Raw genomic sequence first — 19,886 nt, 5'->3', positions numbered from 1 at the left:
TAGAGTCAAACTGTATCTGGAGGGCCATTGATAACCCCATCCCTAGTACGTGGCTTGGTCAGGTATCTCTGGATACAGTTAAGGATGCCAGATGGAGCATATCATTCATTTTTATATGAGGATGTTATTATTCCTGTTAAAAAGTCATAAAGAGAGAGAAATGGTGCTAAATTTGACGCTGTTCAGCAAAATCCTTATATGCTGTTAAGCACAAGTTTAAAACTTTTCTCACACCTAGACACCCAAATAATGATGCACACCTGGAAACATTGTTACTCTTAATTACTATGCTTTTATCTTAAATGATAATTCCCAAACTTGTTTAAAATAGGCAGCTCTCTTTGCTTGTCTGCTATGTTCAATGGGAAATAGACAGTTAGCAACAGCTTGAACATTGCTGAAAGTGCCACTTTCAAGTTTCCAAAAAAAAACGTAATTTTTGATCCATCCGGTTTATACCTTTATTCTGTTAAAGTCTATTCACACTTCTGTGTTCTGGGTGTCTTTGTTTAGGAAACGACTCTACATGGAAGTATTTGAGTATACACGTCCAATGATGCACCCTGAACCTGGTAAATTTTATCAGATAAATCCAGAAGAGTATGAACACCCAAATCCCTGGAAGGAAAGCTTTCAGCAACTGGTATAAATACCTTTTTAAAAGCTTCCTCATTGTATTTCATGTTGTTTTAGAATGTTTCAAATGCTGAAGGGACTGGAGGGGGGAGGTATATGGTAATTCCCCCTTTTCTATCTTATGGCCTAGTGAGCATTTGGACTTCTTTTTTCCGGAACCTTTTCCCACTTCAGTTAGAGTGTCTTCACTGAGAACTCAATTCAGTCTCTGCTTCAAAATCAGCACCTCAAATTATTTACATTTAAGGTTCCCCAACTCTCTGTGCAACTATACTTCCTCATTCTAATCTGACCTTATTCTCCCATACAAATTCATCTTCCTTTGTTCTTCCACTTTTTTGTTCTTCTGCCATAAGACTCCTCAAGCTTCAGCAGTGTAACTGACTTTAGCAAAATTACTCCTCATGAATGAGGCATTGGCCTGATTCTCATGTCATAGTAAACATAGCTTAAAAACAAACTATGGTTTTATGTGAATGAATTGCATGCTGGTTAAGAGTTTCTGGGGCACTTCTGGTGTAACTGTACTGTGGCTGACTACTTGTGCTGTCTGATTTAGCATCATGAGTGGTTCGGACTTAGTGTAGAGCACTGCCACCACTGTCTAGAGTCATTGTGGGAAGGTGAGACAGAATACAGACTGTAACTAAGTTGGTCTATAATTACGATCAAGACCAGAAAGCATAATTTCAGGGACAGAAGTCATTTAAATCACTGAATGAGGAGATGAGGGTTGAGTCAAGTACAGCAAAGTATCTGAAGGAAAATGAGGATGCTTGTAATCTACAAAGCATGGTGGATCTACATTTTTGCTGTGTTGTGTATGCCCCATCCTGCTTTTTAGCAATGAAGCTCTTGGACGTTTGTCATTTTGTGGAATGAGGTCTAGAAACTGAGGAAAATAACTTAGCTCAGGGTTTGATTGGAAGGCAAAGTCTTCAGTAAGATTCAGTTCCACTTCTGTTGGCAAAAGTACAGCTTTTTCAGTTGTACCTGAAGCAAGCGACAGATCTTGGACTCCAGATCCACCGACTGAGCATGGTTAATATCAGTGCTCTGAACTCTTTTGAGGAGCTTTGTAATGCTACACTTGTGTGTGCTGTCCGTCTGTCTCTCTCTTTAAAATGTAACCCATAGGTCGTGCTTCATTGTAGGCTTACCTCAAAATGCTTTCCCCCTCCATTTTCAGTATAAAGGAGCTCATGTAAAGCCAGGATTTGCTGAACATTTCTACAGTAACCCAGCAAGATATAAAGGAAGAGAAAACATGTTGGTAAGTTTTTCTGAATCAATTCAAGTGAATGTTGACATGCCTTTCCTGTGGCTATTTGTCTTACAATTACTTCTTGTTTTATTATAGTATTATGACACAATTGAAGATGCATTAGGTGGGGTTCAAGAAGCTCACTTTGATGGACTTATCTTTGTTCATTCTGGCATATACACGGACGAGTGGATATACATTGAATCTCCAATCACCATGATTGGTGCAGGTATTTAATTTGAAAGGCATCCTAGTATCAGTAGATAAAGTTCTGTTCTCTCTTGAATGTTTCTGGATAGCAGGGAAAGAAAAGGAAGCATGGATGATGTGACTCCATTGTACTCCATTGTTTCACAGAGCACTTTTTATTGGATTTTTTTGGAGGGAGGGGAAGAGCATCTTCAAATTACCTACTGCCCAAATAAAAAGATATAATCTCCCAAGATCTGTATTAGATTGTAATATGTTTATTTAGAAGAACTACTTTGTTTATTGAAAACGTTGTGGAATAACTGCATTTCCACTGGCTAGAAAGGACGTCACTAATGTAAACAAAAAATAGACACCCATGTGCTTTACTTGTTATGCTAGAAAAGAGATAGTGGTCAGCACTCAACAATTACTACCCCTCATCCGAGGTATTACCAAGAGGTGTAGTATACTGCCTATCACTTTGTGTATCAACTTATGGGACTTCCTTTATGTCATGCTGTAGTTCATCATCATCATCATCATCATCATTTTATTTGTAAGCCGCCTTCCCATAGTTAGAACAATGCTCAAGGCGGCTTACAACTTGACAAGATTGACAGTATTACCAACATAACAAAAGTCATAAACAATAAATAGAACACATCAAAAGGTACACAACCAAATGGAAAACAATTTCCACACAAATCATAAAATCTAAAACTAAAAATACAACATTAATATCAATAACAATATAAAATGACATAAAAAATAAAAACAATTTTTAAAAGGAGCCCTTTCTATCTAGCAGCAGCAGCAACAGTCCTTTATGGAGCCAGTCAGGTCTCGCCCCAAGCTGGGTGGAGAGAGGCAGGGCAGGGCCCTTCCGGTTCCCAGCAGGTTAGCCCCAAAGATCATGGCGAAAACTTGCTCTCAGCCGTGAATGGTGCAGCTGACTTGTTTCTGCTTAGGTAAAGGTCACAAACTACAGAACATTTGCCCAAACAGAATGAATGCCAATCTACAGCTAATGAATGTGTTTGTTCTTCTGTCTGTGGTGATGATACATAAGGTGTGTATCTAATACTGTAGAAAGATATATAATTACTAGAGCAATTACTTGCAGACAAGCAATGTTAATCAAAAGAAAATACTCTTTCAGTTAGATGACAGAAAGCGTACAGGAACTAACTACTGTGGCAGCAGGGCTTTGATTCCATACAAATCTGGAGCCCAACCATGCTGCCCAGAAATAAGGGGTAGGTAGAGAATGGCAGGCGTCTTTGCTCACTTTTCTCTCAGCTTGTCAGTTAAAAGAGCTCCTTCCTTGAGAGAGAACTATGGTATGGTGTCTGTGTGGTGTGTATGCCTATTCCCTTTTAACCAGCTATTTTAAAGTAGTTGGCTTGTTCTGCTTTATTTATTTGCAGCATTTTTCTAGAAAGTGTGTGCAATATTTTTAAACCATAAAATAAAAATAATTGTAACATGAACAGAAAATCAAACACTGATTAAAACAATTTAAAACAATTAAAACAATTTCAGAATAAAGCCCAGGGTCTAAAATCACTCAAATGGTGCCTAGCGAAATAAAAATGTCTTCACCAGGCACCAAAAACACCACACTGTTAGGTGTCGTGTGAGCTTCCACTGAAAAGTTCTCTTTGCTAGCCAGGTGCCTTGTCTTGATCAGCAGGGACACTTAAATGAGGAAGATGGTCTTAGGGTCTGTGCAAGTATTTTGTGAGCAGAGGTAACCCCATATTTGGCCCAGAAATGAACTGGAAACCAGTGCAAACGACAAAGTAGTTGTGTAAGATGAGCATATTGACCAGTTTGCTGCCCTGTGTCTGATAATCAAAACTTTCTGGACCATGTTCAGAGGCAGTGCAGCCACAGTAAGCCAAGCAAGTTGTTACGAGATGCAGTTGGTAGGTCAGCTTAAGACAATGCAAGATGCTTTGAGACCACATACCGTTTCAGCAACAATACTGGCTGCAAGAGCACAATTGGTCTACGAATCTGATCCCTTGGGGGAAGTTCAGCCCCCTCCAAAACAAGTTGGATACCACTCATCTGGGGCAGTCAACAATATTTACATCTTGTTATTGACTATAACTACTTAGCTCACAAGTATTAATAGGAGAAATTCTAAAGCTGCATGAAATAAATATTTTCTATACTGAATCTAGCTTGTAGATCCTTTCATTCTGACTGATATGTAAGTTGCAAACTCGCACTTCCGCCATCAAAATGAGAATGTTGGATTGTGGCTTTTTGCTCCCCCTGCTGGCTTCTTAAGAATAGCACACATGCTCTTGAAAAAACATCCAACTGCTTCAACCAACTCAGTACAGTCGTACCTTGGTTCTGGAACAGAATGCGTTCCGGAAGTCCATTCAACTTCCGGAACTGTTCAAAAACCAAGATGCGGCTTCTGATTGGCTGCAGGAACGTCCTGCAGCCAATTGGAAGACACGCCAGACGTTCAGCATCTGATAATCATTTGAAATCCGGAACACACACTCCTGGTTTTCGATTGTTCGGGAGACGAAACGTACAAGTTCCGAGGTGCTCAGCAACCAAGGTACGACTGTATATTGGTTTACACTAATTTGGATACTAATTTGGATGCAGATGCAATTTCCGGCGCCACACTGTTCTGGCTTAGTGTTCATTTGTTGTAAACTGCCTTTAAAAAAGTAATGAAGTGTGTAAAAAGGTTTTGGAGAAATAAGGAGCCATTAACTAGCATTAAATGTCTTGCAATTTATTCAATAAAGCTAATATTTTAGCTTCATAGTTAAAAATAGAAACAGGGATCTGTTGTCTGTGAGGGATGCTTTAGTAATATTCTGCATGGCTGATCATTAATTGAGCTGGGATTGGACTAGATGACCACCAAGGTCCCTTCCCTGCACGTCCCTGATGGTCTAAGGCAGGGCTCCACAAGGTTTACCCGCCTGGGCCGGTTCACTCCAGTGGAGATCCCTCTGTGGGTTGGATTGTGAACGCACGTGCCCGCGATTTCCGGCGTCTGCACACGCGCAGATGCAATTTCCAGCGCCACACTGTTCCGGCTTAGCGTAGCACACAGGGACTCACCAAGTGGGTGACTTGGCTTGGGGGCCGGTTAAACTACCCTCTCTTGTGGCCCATGGGCCTTAGGTTGCCGACCCCTGGTCTAGTGGTCAGGATTTGGCACTCCGACCAAGGTCCCTTCCCACTCCAGAATTCTATGAGTCTAATTTAAAGTATAGCATTAAAGCAGATTCTTCAGCAAATACATAATGATTGTTATAGAAATCACAGTTGACACTTTATTAATTCTGTTAGCTTTTAATTGAAGAAATGTTTCCATCTAAAACCTGGGAGTTGGTCTGTTGAGAATTGGACTTCGGTAAAACTTAACAGAAAGATCCTTCTATTTCTTGTAAAATGAACGTAATAAATGAATCTCAGACTGAATGTCTGTATTTAAAGAGCCAGAGCTGTTATCCTGAGTCACAATGGAAGTATAAACCTTATTGCTGGAACAACGTAATTGTAGGTTGTATTGGAAATATGCTGTGCATTTTCAACCTTCAGCTTTACTATTATTTCCCCCTCCAGCACCTGGGAAAGTGGCAGATAAGGTCATTATAGAAAACACAAGAGATTCAACCTTTGTCTTCATGGAGGGATCTGAGGATGCTTACGTTGGTTATATGACAATCAGGGTAAGAAACATGGGAGCAAGCACTTAAGTTGAAATTACTTGAGTTGAAAGAAATGGATGGCTTGTAACGAATTTAATTGTATTTACTTTCAGTTTAACCCTGATGATAAATCTGCACAACATCACAATGCTCACCACTGCTTAGAGATTACAGTCAACTGCAGCCCAATAATAGACCATTGTATTATTCGAAGTACTTGTACAGGTTAGTAATTTATCTGTTAAAACTGTCATGAAGTAACAGGTGTACAAGATGCACAAGGGCTGGAGACCAAACAACTAGGCATCTGCCCCCCGTGGTGATCAGCCATCCAACCGTGCCTTCTCCTGCCCATCACTACTGGAATTGGGAAGCATCTTGACCACTCCCTTCTACCTGCCCTCCCAGAATCGTTAATCTACCACCATTCACCCAATATGCAGCTAGGGGATTGGACCACAGAATAGTAAACTAAGACCCAGTACTACACGTGTCCCACACTGTCAGAAGTAGACGTTAAATCTCCTAGCTGCTCTCCTCCCCCTGGCTCTCCCCCTGTTCTTCCACTAAGGAAGAACTCCACTGACCCAAACTGCCTTCAACCAGGCTCTCACCCTCATTGAGGGTCACAGGCCTATTTCATGCAGTGCCTGGGCTACACTTCTCATGTAGTAAGGCAGGCCCTAGACCACACCTGCATCCGCACAAACACTCCTACCTGCAGCTAGATCAGGCATAGGCAAACTCCGGACCTCCAGATATTTGGGACTACAGTTCCCATCATCCCTGACCACTGGTCCTGTTCGCTAGGGATGATGGGAATTGTAGTCCCAAACAGCTGTTGCAGTGCGCTCTCTCTCTCTCTCTCTCTCTCTCTCTCTCTCTCTCTCTCTCTCTCTCTCTCACACACACACACACACACACACACACACACACACAGAGCAAACCAGGCAAGGACCAGGATGGTGCAAACTCAGTCCCCCCCCAACTCCCTGTTTCTCTGTGGGTCTGCTCACATGGTGCAGCTGTGAGCAAGCAAGGTAATGAATTAGCTGGCTTGGGGCAAGGGCATGCACTGGCCACACAATCCCTCCTAAGCCCTCTGCTTTAGCTCAGGATTCATCTGAAGCCATTTCATGCCCCTACTATCTAGTTTATCCTGAAAGGGTAAGCCAAGATAATTGGCAAGAACCTAGCAAGTTCATTCAGTGTTTCCAAGTTACTTCATTTTCTTTTATTATTTTTAGGGGATGATGAAATTTGTAGGTCTCTTATGAAGGCAGATCTAATTCCAGTTTTTAAAATGTAAATATTATTTCCTCTTCAGTTGGTTCTGCAGTCTGTGTTAGTGGTCAAGGAGCTTGTCCCACTATCAAGCATTGCAACATCAGTGATTGTGAAAATGTTGGTCTCTACATTACAGATCACGCACAGGTGAACACCCTTTCCCATCCCCCCCCCCGGGGTTTTTCCCGCCTTGCAAAAATAAAATTGCCTGATCCATCTTCAATTTACACTATTTTCCAATCTTTTAGGGAATATATGAGGACAATGAGATATCCAATAATGCATTAGCTGGGATTTGGGTCAAAAACCACGGAAACCCTATTATTAGAAGGAATCATATTCATCATGGGCGCGATGTTGGTGTTTTCACGTTTGACCACGGCATGGTAATGTATACTTTTCCTTTTGAGGGGAGCTTATGGGGTGGGTGGGATGTGCATATTTCTGTGGGAAAAGTGAGCTTTCGTGAGTGTTAAAGCTGCTTTTTTTGTCCACCTGTTTCCAGTGTGATGGGTTCTCTTTTGCATGGCCCTCAAGTAAATAATATACATTGGAGACTATTGAGACCCAGAGCAGAAGTAATGCCTGGTTAGAAGCCTGGGAATGTGCAGCAGGTTCCCTCACCCATGTGAATGCCTGCCTCCATTGCCATAATCTTTGGTGAAGTGCTACATCTTCACAAGTGCTGGCTACCCTTACTTTTTAAACCAGGGTTTAGAATGGGTGTTTCAGCTGCTTCATGTACGTCAGCCTCTTGGCACAATAGGTACCAAAAAATTGGTACTGTGTTCCTAAAACAGGACGACAATACCTCCTCAAAAGCAGGCCACTGAAATCCTGACATTCATGCCACCTCCCGCCCCGCAGGCTAAGTTTTATAATTGGATTTTGAGGTTAAGTGTAGGATTGATATGGAAAAGTGTCTTATATCCATCACTGTCTATTCATACATCTTCAACAATGATGATCACAAGATCATTTTTCTTAGGAGACCTTCTCCCTCAATTTTTGGTTGGTGCATTACATTCAGCTCCTTTCTACAACATATTTCAAAAACTGGGAAGAGAATTCCAATTAATGTGAAGATTCTTGATGTTTTATTTTCAGCTTGCCCTTCACCTTCTGCTTTGTTCTGAAATTATTGTTTTCCAGTGTTTGCGTTACTACTTGTTAGGGCTGATTTACATTTGCCAGGATATACTTGACATATTATTATTTGTTAGTTTTGTTGAAAGTTTATTGTACTAGCCAAAGGCCATGACAAATCCATACAATCACAAGCAGTATAAAATATAACACAACTTCAAATAAAAACAGTAACTAGAAATTATGAGAGAGGCAATAACAGAGGAACCACCATGGCTACACTAATTAAGTTTCAATTTAGTCCTCTAAATTCCCCTTACAATTTACAGCTCCTTTTTTGCCACCACAGCCAAAAAGACCTCTTATGTGTCACTACAGCATTGTTGTTACTCAGCAGCCACTTTCCTGTACAAACAGGGGTTTTAGAAAATGCCGCCTCGGATCTGTGTATAATGGCAATTACCCCATATGAAAGAAAATGTTTGCCATGAGGCATCAATGTGGCAAAATCACCTGGTGTTGACTTTGTAACATTGAACTTTAATGTGAGAATGTGGCCTTGGCATTGACTATTCTCTGCAAGGCTCTAGGTTGGTTCAGATTTAACATGAAGCCATAGTTTCGGATTATGAGGATGAGCCTTGGTGAATCTTACACCCCCCTCCTGCTTCAAACCAACCACAATAATTCAAAAGCTTTGAATTCAAAAGCTTTGACACCTGGATACTCAGCTGGTTAGAGCGTGGTGCTGATAATGCCAATGCTGCAGGTTTGATCCTCGTATGGGGCAGCTGCATATTCCTGCATTGCAGGGGGTTGGACTAGACCAGGCACCCCCAAACTGCAGCCCTCCAGATGTTTTGGCCTACAACTCCCATGATCCCTAGCTAACAGGACCAGTGGTATGGCTTGTAGAAATAAGGCAATTTAAAGCCACAGCTCACTAAACTGGCTTGCTTTTATTAACTATAGGGAAGATTAACCACAATGTAGGGTTTGAAAAGCATCCAACTTCAGTCTAAAACCTTCTTACAGCTGTTACAGATGGGGTAGCATGTGAGCCATATAACTCACACCGTTCGCAGCTAACATGGCCAGCGATCAGGCATGATGGGTAGTATAAAAAACGAACAACTGGGGACATGAGGTTGTAAAAGTTTGTGCTAAATCATGGTTTGTGGTTATGTTACAGTTAAACTGTGCTAGTGTTATGTGCAACCGAATAAATGGGCTTATTTTCTAGTGCAATACTTGAAGTGCTTTTACAGTTGTTCAGATGGAGCATGTAGTCCTGTCTTTTAAAAATTACTCCGTAAGCCAACATGACCACTTGCAGTTTTAAAGAAATAATAGATAGAACAGTCTAAATGTCTTTTTGCACAGTACCATCTTTATTATAATGTCAGGTAGCTGGGGGGCGGGGGGAACACCCTCCCAATTATATTTCCTTACCACTCCCCATTTTCTTCCTTGTTTTCAGGGTTATTTTGAAAGCTGCAACATACATAGAAATAGAATAGCAGGTTTTGAAGTGAAAGCTTATGCCAACCCTACGGTAGTTCGTTGTGAAATCCACCATGGTCAAACTGGAGGAATCTATGTTCATGAAAAAGGAAGAGGACAATTTATAGAAAATAAGATCTATGCAAACAATTTTGCAGGTGTATGGATTACTTCAAACAGTGACCCAACAATAAGGTACCTGTCTTTATTTTGGCCTAGATTCTCAAGCCCTTGGACAGAAGTGGGGACTGGCCCACCCTCTGTGGGCCATTATTGACAAATGGGTAGCGTCACCACCTGTCAGTCACCTGGTATCATATGACATCAGGTAATTCAACTTCAATTGAAGAATCAGCAGTGCACTCTTTAAGTGCACTCTGGATTCTTCCTTTCTTCTTCTGTAGCCCCAACTTGAATTCAAGCTGTGGCTACCAAAGATTCCAGCCAAAAGAAGAATTCAAGCCTTATTTTTTGCTAAGAAGTGGCTCCACTTGAGAGCTCTGACCCTATTCCCGCAGGTCCTGCATTTGGAATCAAACTTAGAAGGCACCAAATGCAAGTCCTGTATTCAGAGGAACAATCACAAGCTCATCAAAGGAAACATGGATGGCATTGTAGTGTGTGTTGCCACTGATATTTGAAGATCATCTGATTTCTAAACCATCATGCAAGTCCAGCCCCATAAGCTTTCTAGATGGGGACTATCTGGGAACGTCATAGAAACCATTCTAAGCTGTTAGAGTGAAGAGCAGTGTTATGTGTAATCAAATTTAATTAGTCTTCCATTTGGAAGCCACAGTTCTGTGTACACTGTACAGCCTATGTACGTTTAGATTACGTGGTGCTTGACAACTTCTGTTTTCTCTGGCTTTTAACCCTTAGGGGTAATGCAATTTTCAATGGGAATCAAGGTGGAGTCTACATATTTGGTGATGGAAGAGGCCTTATTGAAGGAAATGACATATATGGTAAAAAAATGAATATTTGCTTTGCTGCATTTGATACTCCTTGTGTCCTTGTGCCACATTTTTCTTTATACTTAACCTCTTTTAACAGGAAATGCATTAGCAGGGATACAGATTCGGACTAACAGTTGTCCCATTGTTCGACACAACAAGATTCATGATGGCCAACATGGCGGTATTTATGTGGTGAGCATCTCTCTGTAGCTTTGATGTGAACTCAGAAATATTTTCGCTAGAGCCCTTTTCAGGCATTCAAAATGTTGAATGTAAACGTGTGGTTGGGGAAAGTACCTGGAAGGGAAAGCTTGTTAAACATATTCATCTGGTAGGCCAAAACATCTGGAGGGCCGCAGTTTGGGGGTGCCTGTTCTACCTCCACTGTCAGATGCAATATGTCTCTATATCAGTTGCTGGGAGGTGCTGATGAGGAGAAAGTGTTGCACTTGGGACCTGCTCGCAGGCTTCACCTAGCATCTGGCTCTGGCTACTATGAGAACAGGATCCTGGACCAGATGGGCTTTCGGTCTAATCCAGCAGGGTGGCTCTTACATTCACAGATAGCATTGGCTATCTGTGATTTTGATAAAATATAGCAGGGGTGGCCAACTCCCAAGAGACTGCGATCTACTCACAGAGTTAAAAACTGGCAGTGATCTACCCTCCTTTTTGGGGTTCAGGTCAAAGTTGCTGAACTTTTTTTAGGAAGGAGGAAGACCAATTGAAGGGGGGGGGGTTAAGGTCAGGGAGGAGGTAAAATGTTGAGCTTTTCTTAGGGGAGCCACAGTTGTTCGGCTTCTTTGGGGGGAGCCAATGATCTACCAGTGATCTACTGCAGTCATCCAGTGATCTACTGGTAGATCACGATCTACCTGTTGGACATGCCTGAAATAAAGCATTTAAGCAAATTCACTCTTTCTAACAGTGAACTAAGATGGAGAGTGCTGCCGAGATTGTAGGCAAAAACATGTCATTAAGAAACTAGAGGGAAATATCTGCATGCTTGGCCCTAACCTTGAGGATTGCAAAAGTAAAAAAAACCTTTTTAAACATTAAGGGGTGATCCTCAACACCCCAGTGAGGACTAAGCATGCTCAGTAACCACCGAATGGTGAGTTACAATTGGAAAAGAAAAATTAACTGGCTACAAAGAGAGTTGAAGGAACAGGGCTGCAGCTGACATAGGAGGTAGGAACATTTAAAAATAAACCTTTTTTGCAGGTCCTGCTTGTGTTTACCAGTTTTTGTTTTGCTTTCAGCATGAAAAAGGCCAGGGTGTGATTGAAGAAAACGAAGTTTACAGTAATACCTTGGCTGGAGTCTGGGTGACAACAGGAAGCACGCCAGTGCTGAGAAGAAATAGAATACATAGTGGTAAACAGGTATGTCCCGCCTTAATATGTGGGTGGCAGTAATACTAATTTCAAACTCTTTACCAGATGGCTGGATTTTTTTAAAAAATGTGAAATTTAAAGAAATAACATTTGGATTCCAAATTGCATGGTTTCTTAAAAAGTGAAAATACACTGTAGGCGAGTGGTTCCCAGGTCCAAGTATTGGGGCTTAAAACTGGTTTGGAGGTTGCAGCTGATGCAGGATGCTGCAGCCCACGTGGCGAGTGGGGCTGCTTACCAGGCACGTACCATGCCAGTGCTAAGGGACTTTGTCCCGTCTGCCTATTAGCCACTGAACAAGTTTTAAGCTCTAAGCTCTTGTTACTTAGATATAAAACCTTTAAAGACTCTGGACCAGGTTACCAGAAAGACTGGCTTCCCCTCCATTGCCCAGAAAGGGCATTAAATTCAACAGGTGTGGAATCCTGCTATTCTCGACGCATCCTGGTGATTGGCTTGTGGTGACACAGAGGGGGCTATTTCACAGGTGGCCGCAGTGTTATGGAATGCACACTGAAATGTGGTCGGCCCCATCTGTGTTGGCATTCTGGTTCTGGAAGATGCACCTGTTTGGGATTGTTTTGTTGCATATTTCAATCATGGACATTTATTCTGTTCAATGGCATTGCTTGTGTATTTTAAATGTGGTGTAATTTCAATTCTGTATTTTAACAGTGTTGTACAGTAGGTTATTTTTGTTTTGTAAACAGTTTAGAAACCATTTTGGCATTAAGTGGTATATGAATAGATATAACAATTCAACGAAGTATTCTCTTAAGCCACTGTTAAGTAATGTGGATGTAAGCATGTTAGCTCTGCAGTTAATCACAATCTAAACTGAATCGGTGTCTGTATTACATTCATGTTGAATGAGGCTTTTCTTTCTAATTGAAAAACCAGTTTGATCATTTCTCAGATATGAATATTTACACTATGCCTCCCAAACACAGGCATTTCATTTTTACCTGATGAAAATAAACTGTTCTTGTTTGCTCAATAAGCAGAAAGGAGCAACACTGGGAACAAGGGGGAAAAATCCCCAGTGTGTTGGCTCCTGTATTCCCATACTTAACTTTACAAAGTCTCATATATGGGATGCTGGTAATAATTATGAAAGACCTTGTATAGGAATATTTTAAATACAATCTCTACAGGTTTAAAAAAAGAAAAGCATGCAAAATGTATACAGACTAACAAAGATAGGCCTGGTTATAAAAAATAAAACAGTGTAAATAAAACTATTTTACCTGTTTTAGTAGTCAGATTTACACTATTGTTCAGGAAATACATGAAGTAGTATTAGTGAGATACTTGATTTAATCAACCTCTTTTCTTCTCAGTTTAAATCATGGCTTTAAATTGCCATGATATAAAAATTAATTTACCATTTCCCAATGTCTTTTTAATGCTCCAGGTTGGTGTTTATTTCTATGACAATGGACATGGAGTGTTGGAGGACAATGATATCTATAACCATATGTACTCAGGGGTTCAAATCAGGTAAAGTATATCTTCATTTGTTTTGCTTCAAAATGTTTTTTAATATATAAACCAGTTGTCTTAAGTCAGTGAATTGTCAACTTTTCTCCCCATCTTAACAATTGCACTACATATGTTACTTTAGATTTGGCTGTTTTTCTTTCCTGTCCACTGGCAGGATTATTACGTGGCAGTAGCTCTTATCCTGGGCTTGAAATTGTTGGAAGCGTCAGACCCATGTCTTTCAATGACTAGTTTTGTATTTGGCCTGGGAGACCGACAATTTCCTCTGAACCCCTATGATGCTAGCACTGGAGTGGATAGAGTCCAGTGCCCTGGCGAGGATACAGATCACCCCGTTCCTGGTCATCAGAATAATCATTTGATGAGAAGGGATGGTGTGATAATTAAGCTACCTCTGTGGGCATATAAGAGAGAATGAATGTTGGATGGTCACACCTAGAGAGCTGGCCATGAGTGAGTGTAACCCCAAGTCAAGGAGGTTAGCAACCCCTGTTCTGATCTAACATTTGTCAAGGCTTTATTGGATGGCCTCAGAGTAAGTCCCAGTCTTTTATCCTCATTTTTCTATCTGCAAAAATAGGAGTTCATTTTACAGAGTTCTTGGTTTTCATCAAAAAATTAATACACACTTAGTTCACCAAGTGTGCCATATGAATTATATTTTCCCTTCCCTTTTAAACACAGTGAAGAGCTGCAGGCTGGTGAAAAAGAATGGGAAAGTCCTTCCGTGCACACAAGCAGTTTCTTAACTTTCATCATAGAGCACTCATACCTGAAATATTTTTTTACATAGCTAAAAATACTCTTCAGTTTCTCAACTTTTCAGGGTGTGGTATAGAGTCACTTTAGAACATGAGAGGTGCCATAAAAAAATTAATTGTAGACATTTAAGCCCCATTGTATCCGTTGTTCTTTATAGTGCAGTATAAAGATATGTTCAGATGATGTGTTCAGATGATAGGCATCCGAGGGCTTAGACTAAAAGGGTGGGGGTGAGGGTGTTCACAATTATTTCCAGTAATATTGAAAAGGAGTGGGTAATATTATAAGGATGTGGGAATGCTAGCCAAGAAAAAAATTGCACCTTAATTAAGAATTTAAGCTCCCCCTTCAATATTAAAAAGAATAAAATAAAAAGAAGAGAACATCTGGTGCAGCCATGTACATACTTTCAGAACCTTTATCTGCCAAAACATTACTTTGTGAGTCTGGAGTTGGTTCATAGCATAGGAGAGATTCTGCATTCAGCTTAACAGGGATCTCATGGCCTCAGGGATTGTTTTCTATACATGGTGAGAGGGGAAGGTATAGGAAGAAATGTATGAGTGCCTGACATACTCTAGGCTTATCATGCAGGTACAATGCTAATAATGCTTTTTAAATAATCAAATGTCGTTCATGTCACCTGTACAAAATAATAAGCTATTTCTGAGCAACCTCTTTGTTTGCTTATGTACAGAACTGGAAGCAACCCCAAAATTAGGCGCAACAAAATTTGGGGAGGCCAGAATGGTGGGATTCTTGTTTATAATTCTGGTAAGCTTCTGCTCTACTTCATTCTTATAATTAAAAACATGAAGCTGTTTCACCCTAATGCAAAATCTTGATGTTTTATTTTATGTTTGAAAGGGCTCGGCTTTATAGAAGACAATGAAATTTTTGATAACGCAATGGCTGGAGTTTGGATTAAGACAGACAGCAATCCCACATTAAGAAGAAACAAAATCCATGATGGAAGAGATGGAGGCATCTGTATATTTAATGGGGGCAGAGGTACTAGTCCATTCACTTTCATCATGTTTACTTTTAGCCAGAGTGATGCCTTTTAAAAATAAAATGAAGTCTTTGTTCTCTTTAATCAACTGTCACTGTGACCATATTTTGATCCTTTGAGAAGCTGTTTAGTCATATTTAATATAAAAAGGAGCTGTAATTCTCTATTTGGCCACCAAGAATATGTCTGCATTGCAGGATCAAAATTTCACTACTAAATTGTGGCCTTTTCTGAGAGAGTTCCAAATTGTGGTTGAAGAAAGAATATGTAAAACCCCTTCTTCTTGTTCAGATAACCAAGCTACTTTTTTCTAATTCAAATAGCTGTTGGAGTTCATCTAATTCCCACTTTCTGCAGAAAACTTTTATGTTGATATTTGAATACAGTATGTCTATATATTCTAAGTGTTAAAAAGCAATATATCTACCATCACCCCAAACAATTACTGTACTCAGTATTTATTTTCTGTGCTTGTAAACAAATTTCAGACTGATAATTTTTATTCTGTCTTAGGTCTCCTTGAAGAGAATGATATTTTTAGGAATGCACAAGCTGGGGTCCTTATCAGCACAAATAGTCATCCTGTGTTAAGAAAAAATAGAATATTTGATGGATTTGCTGCTGGTTTGTATTTGATTTATATTGCCTTTATCTCAGAATAGTGTTAAGACATCAGATCTAGGAGTGTTTCAGTAATTTGCAAATATTCTGATATTTCACAATGTATTAAAATCACCAGTGAACTTTTGTATTGTCCAAAATATCAGTGGTGGTTTTCTTTTTTCTCCCTTAAAAACTACTGGTTAGGCAGGCCACCCATGTTTTAAATGGCCAAAATTTTGAAGAGGAGGAAGAGAGACCACATTTTGCCAGACGTGAATTGCTGAATTAGTAATTTAACAGGCAACTCTTTCTTTCACTGTTGAAGATTTAGACTTTATTTAAATCATTTTGAAGCCTCCTTAATATTTCAAAACTTTTGTGACTATTTTTCTTTAAAAGTTATAACTTCTCATACATTCAGTGTATTTCCCCCCCCCCACACCTTAAACCATAGGTGATGTCAGGCAATTGTAAAATAATGCATAGGCCTTGTTAGTTACATTTCATTTTTTCACTGTCATTATCATTTATTTTTTACCAGTGGTTAAGGGCCATGCCATAGAAAAGCATAATTTTTAGGAAGGATTGACTTTGGTGATCACTTCAAGGCAGCCTGTAATTTCTCACAGGACTGTAGTATCTGCCCAATGTGTTATTCTACAAAGCACTCTCATTAATTATTGTTTGACCCATTTCCATCTGGGCAGTTTACAGCATACTGTATATAAAAACATAGTAAAACATCAAGTGTTAAAAACTTCCTGATACAGGGCTGCCTTCAGATGTAATAATTTTTTTTAAAAAAAACCATTAAAGGAATAACTGGCCACTGCAAGCATGCTGGCAATGCATCTTTGCTTCCCCACTCATGTCAAACTTGAAGAAAAAAGCGTCTTTGCTAGGCAGAGACAACATGGAGTAACATGCTACAATGCAAACAGCTCCATGATATATCCTGGAGCTGTAACAATGAAGCAAGCTTGGGAGGTGATGAGCACAGGGGGAGAAAAAACAACAAATGCAGTCAAACACGGGTACATTGCCAGGTCTGAGTGAAGAAAGTGTACATGTCATTCAGTGGAGTTGTTCCAAATAGCTATGGCTCTATACCTACTGGCTCTAGTGAGGTGTTAAGAGTATAAAATTGCTTGGATCTGCTGCGATCTGGACTCCACCTTTGGAGCCAGGTGCTACAGAGGTGTTTGGAACACTTTTCTTGTCTGCTGTTGTTGGGTAGGTTTCAGTTGCTTTGACCCGAGAATGTGTACAGGGTGCTTTGTCGGTTTGTGCAGCTACTGTTAGCCTATAAAATCATGCAAGGAGTCCGTCGGCAGCGGATAGGGCCAGGCTAATTCATGCTTTGCTTTGAGAGGTGGCGGTAAGACCATTCTTGAAGAAACCCTGACTTAGTTTTAGGCCAGCAGCAGATGTCTCCTTGAGAGGGTGGTTGTCAACATTTTCTAAGTCCAGTTCAATCAAGATTCAGGTCTGCTTTTGGCTCAGAAACTGTCTTGGTCACCACACTGTATGATGACTTGGGAGAGACAGAGAATGCAATGATCTTGGCATCTTTCAATACCATCAGATTTGAAATCCTTCTGGAATAACTGGCTGAGTTGGGGATTGGAGGTACCATATTGCAGTGGTTCTGATTCTACTTGGACAGCCAGTTCCAGATTGTGGTCCTTGAGTGAGATTGTTTGGCCCCCTGATTCTCCAGTATGGGGATTGATTCTGTTCTTCATGCTATTAAACATCTGCATGAAACTGCGGAGTGGGGGGGGGGGCTTCATTTAAGACTGAGATGTTTCTAGGTGGTGGTTTTCCTGTCCAGCTGAGTTGTATGCAGCCTGGCTAGATGAAAACTCTAAAGAGCTATTATGAATTATTGTTTTATAATCATTCAAGTAGCAAGTAACTGAGGCAAATAGCATTTTAACACTTTTTTAAAGAGTGCAGTTTCTGCTAATTAACTAGTATACTATTTCTCTTTGGATAGTACCAGAAGAGTCAAAAAAATGTTGAGACAGTTAAATACGTCAAATCTCATTTTTTGCTAAACCAACCTTTTCCCTCTAATTTAAGGTATTGAAATAACAAATCATGCAACTGCAACTTTAGAAGGCAATCAGATTTTCAATAACCGGTTTGGAGGTTTATTTCTAGCCTCTGGAGTCAATGTGACAATGAAAGGTATGTTGAATTATGCTCATTTTGTAAATTACTGAAACTGTTACTGAAACTCTTTATAAGGGATACTCAATGAAAATGAAACCCCCAAAGCACCCTCACATTTAGAAACTTGCTTTGACAACTTCTAAATTAGCCATTTGTGATAATTGTTTTGGTAGTTCAGTTTAAACAAACCTCTTAATATATCTGACATGCACACTTCCTAGCAGTGGCAATGTATTTTCTATTAGTATTTGTTTTGTGTGAACAGCAGATGCAGCAATATTGGTGAAAAGTACTGGGTACAGTACGACCTGTACAGTTGGAACTTGGACATTTTGCCTCCCGAACGCCGCAAACTCAGAAGTGATTGTTCCGGTTTGTGAACCTTCTTTTGGAACCTGAACGTCTGACGGGGCTTCCGCAGCTTCTGATTGGCCGCAGGAGCTTCCTGCAGCCAATCAGAAGCTGTGATTTGGTTTTTGGACCTTTTAGAAGTCGAATGGACTTGCGGAACGGGATTCCGTTCAATTTCCAAGTTATGACTGTACTGCAAAACTCCCCTTCATCGGGTTTAAGCTTAAATCCTAAAGGGATTGTGTAATCTTATTTCAGATCAAATCCAGCTGTTGGATCGGAGGTTTTCAGAGTCAAACTATAGCTCATGCGCTATAGAATGGCTCACTATGCCCCAGTAAACTGTTATATCTGATCACTATTTTATTGCAGATAACAAAATAATGAACAATCAAGATGCCATAGAAAAAGCTGTCAGTAGAGGCCAATGTTTATATAAAATATCAAGTTACACCAGCTACCCCATGCATGATTTCTATAGGTAAGCAAGTATGGGATCTACTTTCCCCACAGCTTAATGTTTGCATGTTTAAAAAATGGATCCGTTTTAAATTGTTAACATTGCATTTTAGATGTCACACTTGCAACACCACAGACCGCAACGCCATATGCGTAAACTGTATTAAGAAGTGCCATCAAGGACATGATGTGGAATTTATTAGGCATGATAGGTATGTTGACTAACCCTGGATTGAAAATGTAGAGCCACTTTTCCCCCTGCCAGTATTTCAAAGACTTCTCTCTTCCAGGTTTTTCTGCGACTGTGGTGCTGGAACACTCTCCAACCCATGTACATTAGCCGGAGAACCGACCCATGATACAGATACGCTATATGACTCTGCTCCTCCTATAGAATCTAATACGCTGCAGCACAACTGAATTACTTTTGAGAAAGAAAGGAAGAAAAAAGTCCTGCCATTCTATCGTAACTGTTAATTTTGTTTTTGAGGAAGTTATACTTGCCCATTTCTGCAGAGGGAGACTTAAAAATGGATGTGTAAAAGTGGTGACACTATGGAGCTCAACCTACCAAAAAGAAAGTGGCAATATGTTGACTCAGGATAACAGAACTGGGCGTTTCAGCATTACTGTGTAAACAAAGACTAAGGGACAGATGTGAAGAAAATAAGCTGCATCTTTGTACAGATACCAACTTCCAAAAGGCTGGTGTTTCTACAAGTAGCATTGAAACACAGTCCCATTTGCAGTAGTACTATTCTGTAGACTAGCAGCAGTCTTTGTTGCTGCCTTTATGGACATGGGTACCAATTGCTTTTTGTAATATGGTAAAAATGTGAGCTAGCACTTCTGCATTTATTTTGATTTTTTTAAAAACATTTATTCAGATTGAGATGATTTTAATGCTTTAATCTCATGTAGTTTTTAATTTCAAGCAAATCTTATTGTACTTGAATGTGTCCTGTTTTGTTAGCACATCTAGACTTGCTGTAACTGTAC

At 40.1% G+C, this 19,886-nt stretch overlaps 1 protein-coding gene across 1 annotated transcript in view; it reads left to right on the top strand.

Moving 5' to 3' along the window:
* FBXO11 (F-box protein 11) overlaps nt 1-19,763 on the top strand; it is a 64,272-nt gene extending 44,509 nt beyond the window's left edge. The window contains exons 5-23 of the mRNA XM_035111069.2: nt 514-643; nt 1,826-1,909; nt 1,997-2,129; nt 5,702-5,808; nt 5,901-6,012; nt 7,115-7,221; nt 7,323-7,460; nt 9,641-9,858; nt 10,546-10,631; nt 10,720-10,814; nt 11,885-12,007; nt 13,434-13,519; nt 14,982-15,058; nt 15,152-15,295; nt 15,810-15,920; nt 17,985-18,092; nt 18,801-18,909; nt 19,001-19,099; nt 19,178-19,763. Coding sequence (XP_034966960.2) covers nt 514-643; nt 1,826-1,909; nt 1,997-2,129; nt 5,702-5,808; nt 5,901-6,012; nt 7,115-7,221; nt 7,323-7,460; nt 9,641-9,858; nt 10,546-10,631; nt 10,720-10,814; nt 11,885-12,007; nt 13,434-13,519; nt 14,982-15,058; nt 15,152-15,295; nt 15,810-15,920; nt 17,985-18,092; nt 18,801-18,909; nt 19,001-19,099; nt 19,178-19,307 — 2,197 coding nt within the window. The 3' untranslated portion in view covers nt 19,308-19,763. The remainder of the gene's footprint in view (nt 1-513; nt 644-1,825; nt 1,910-1,996; nt 2,130-5,701; nt 5,809-5,900; nt 6,013-7,114; nt 7,222-7,322; nt 7,461-9,640; nt 9,859-10,545; nt 10,632-10,719; nt 10,815-11,884; nt 12,008-13,433; nt 13,520-14,981; nt 15,059-15,151; nt 15,296-15,809; nt 15,921-17,984; nt 18,093-18,800; nt 18,910-19,000; nt 19,100-19,177) is intronic.
* Nucleotides 19,764-19,886: the final 123 nt, after the last annotated feature.

Source organism: Zootoca vivipara, chromosome 3 (assembly GCF_963506605.1).
Source record: "Zootoca vivipara chromosome 3, rZooViv1.1, whole genome shotgun sequence".
Classification (NCBI taxonomy): Eukaryota; Metazoa; Chordata; class Lepidosauria; order Squamata; family Lacertidae; genus Zootoca; species Zootoca vivipara.
Note: the sequence above shows the minus strand (reverse complement) of the source record. Positions and strands in the feature narration are given on the sequence as shown.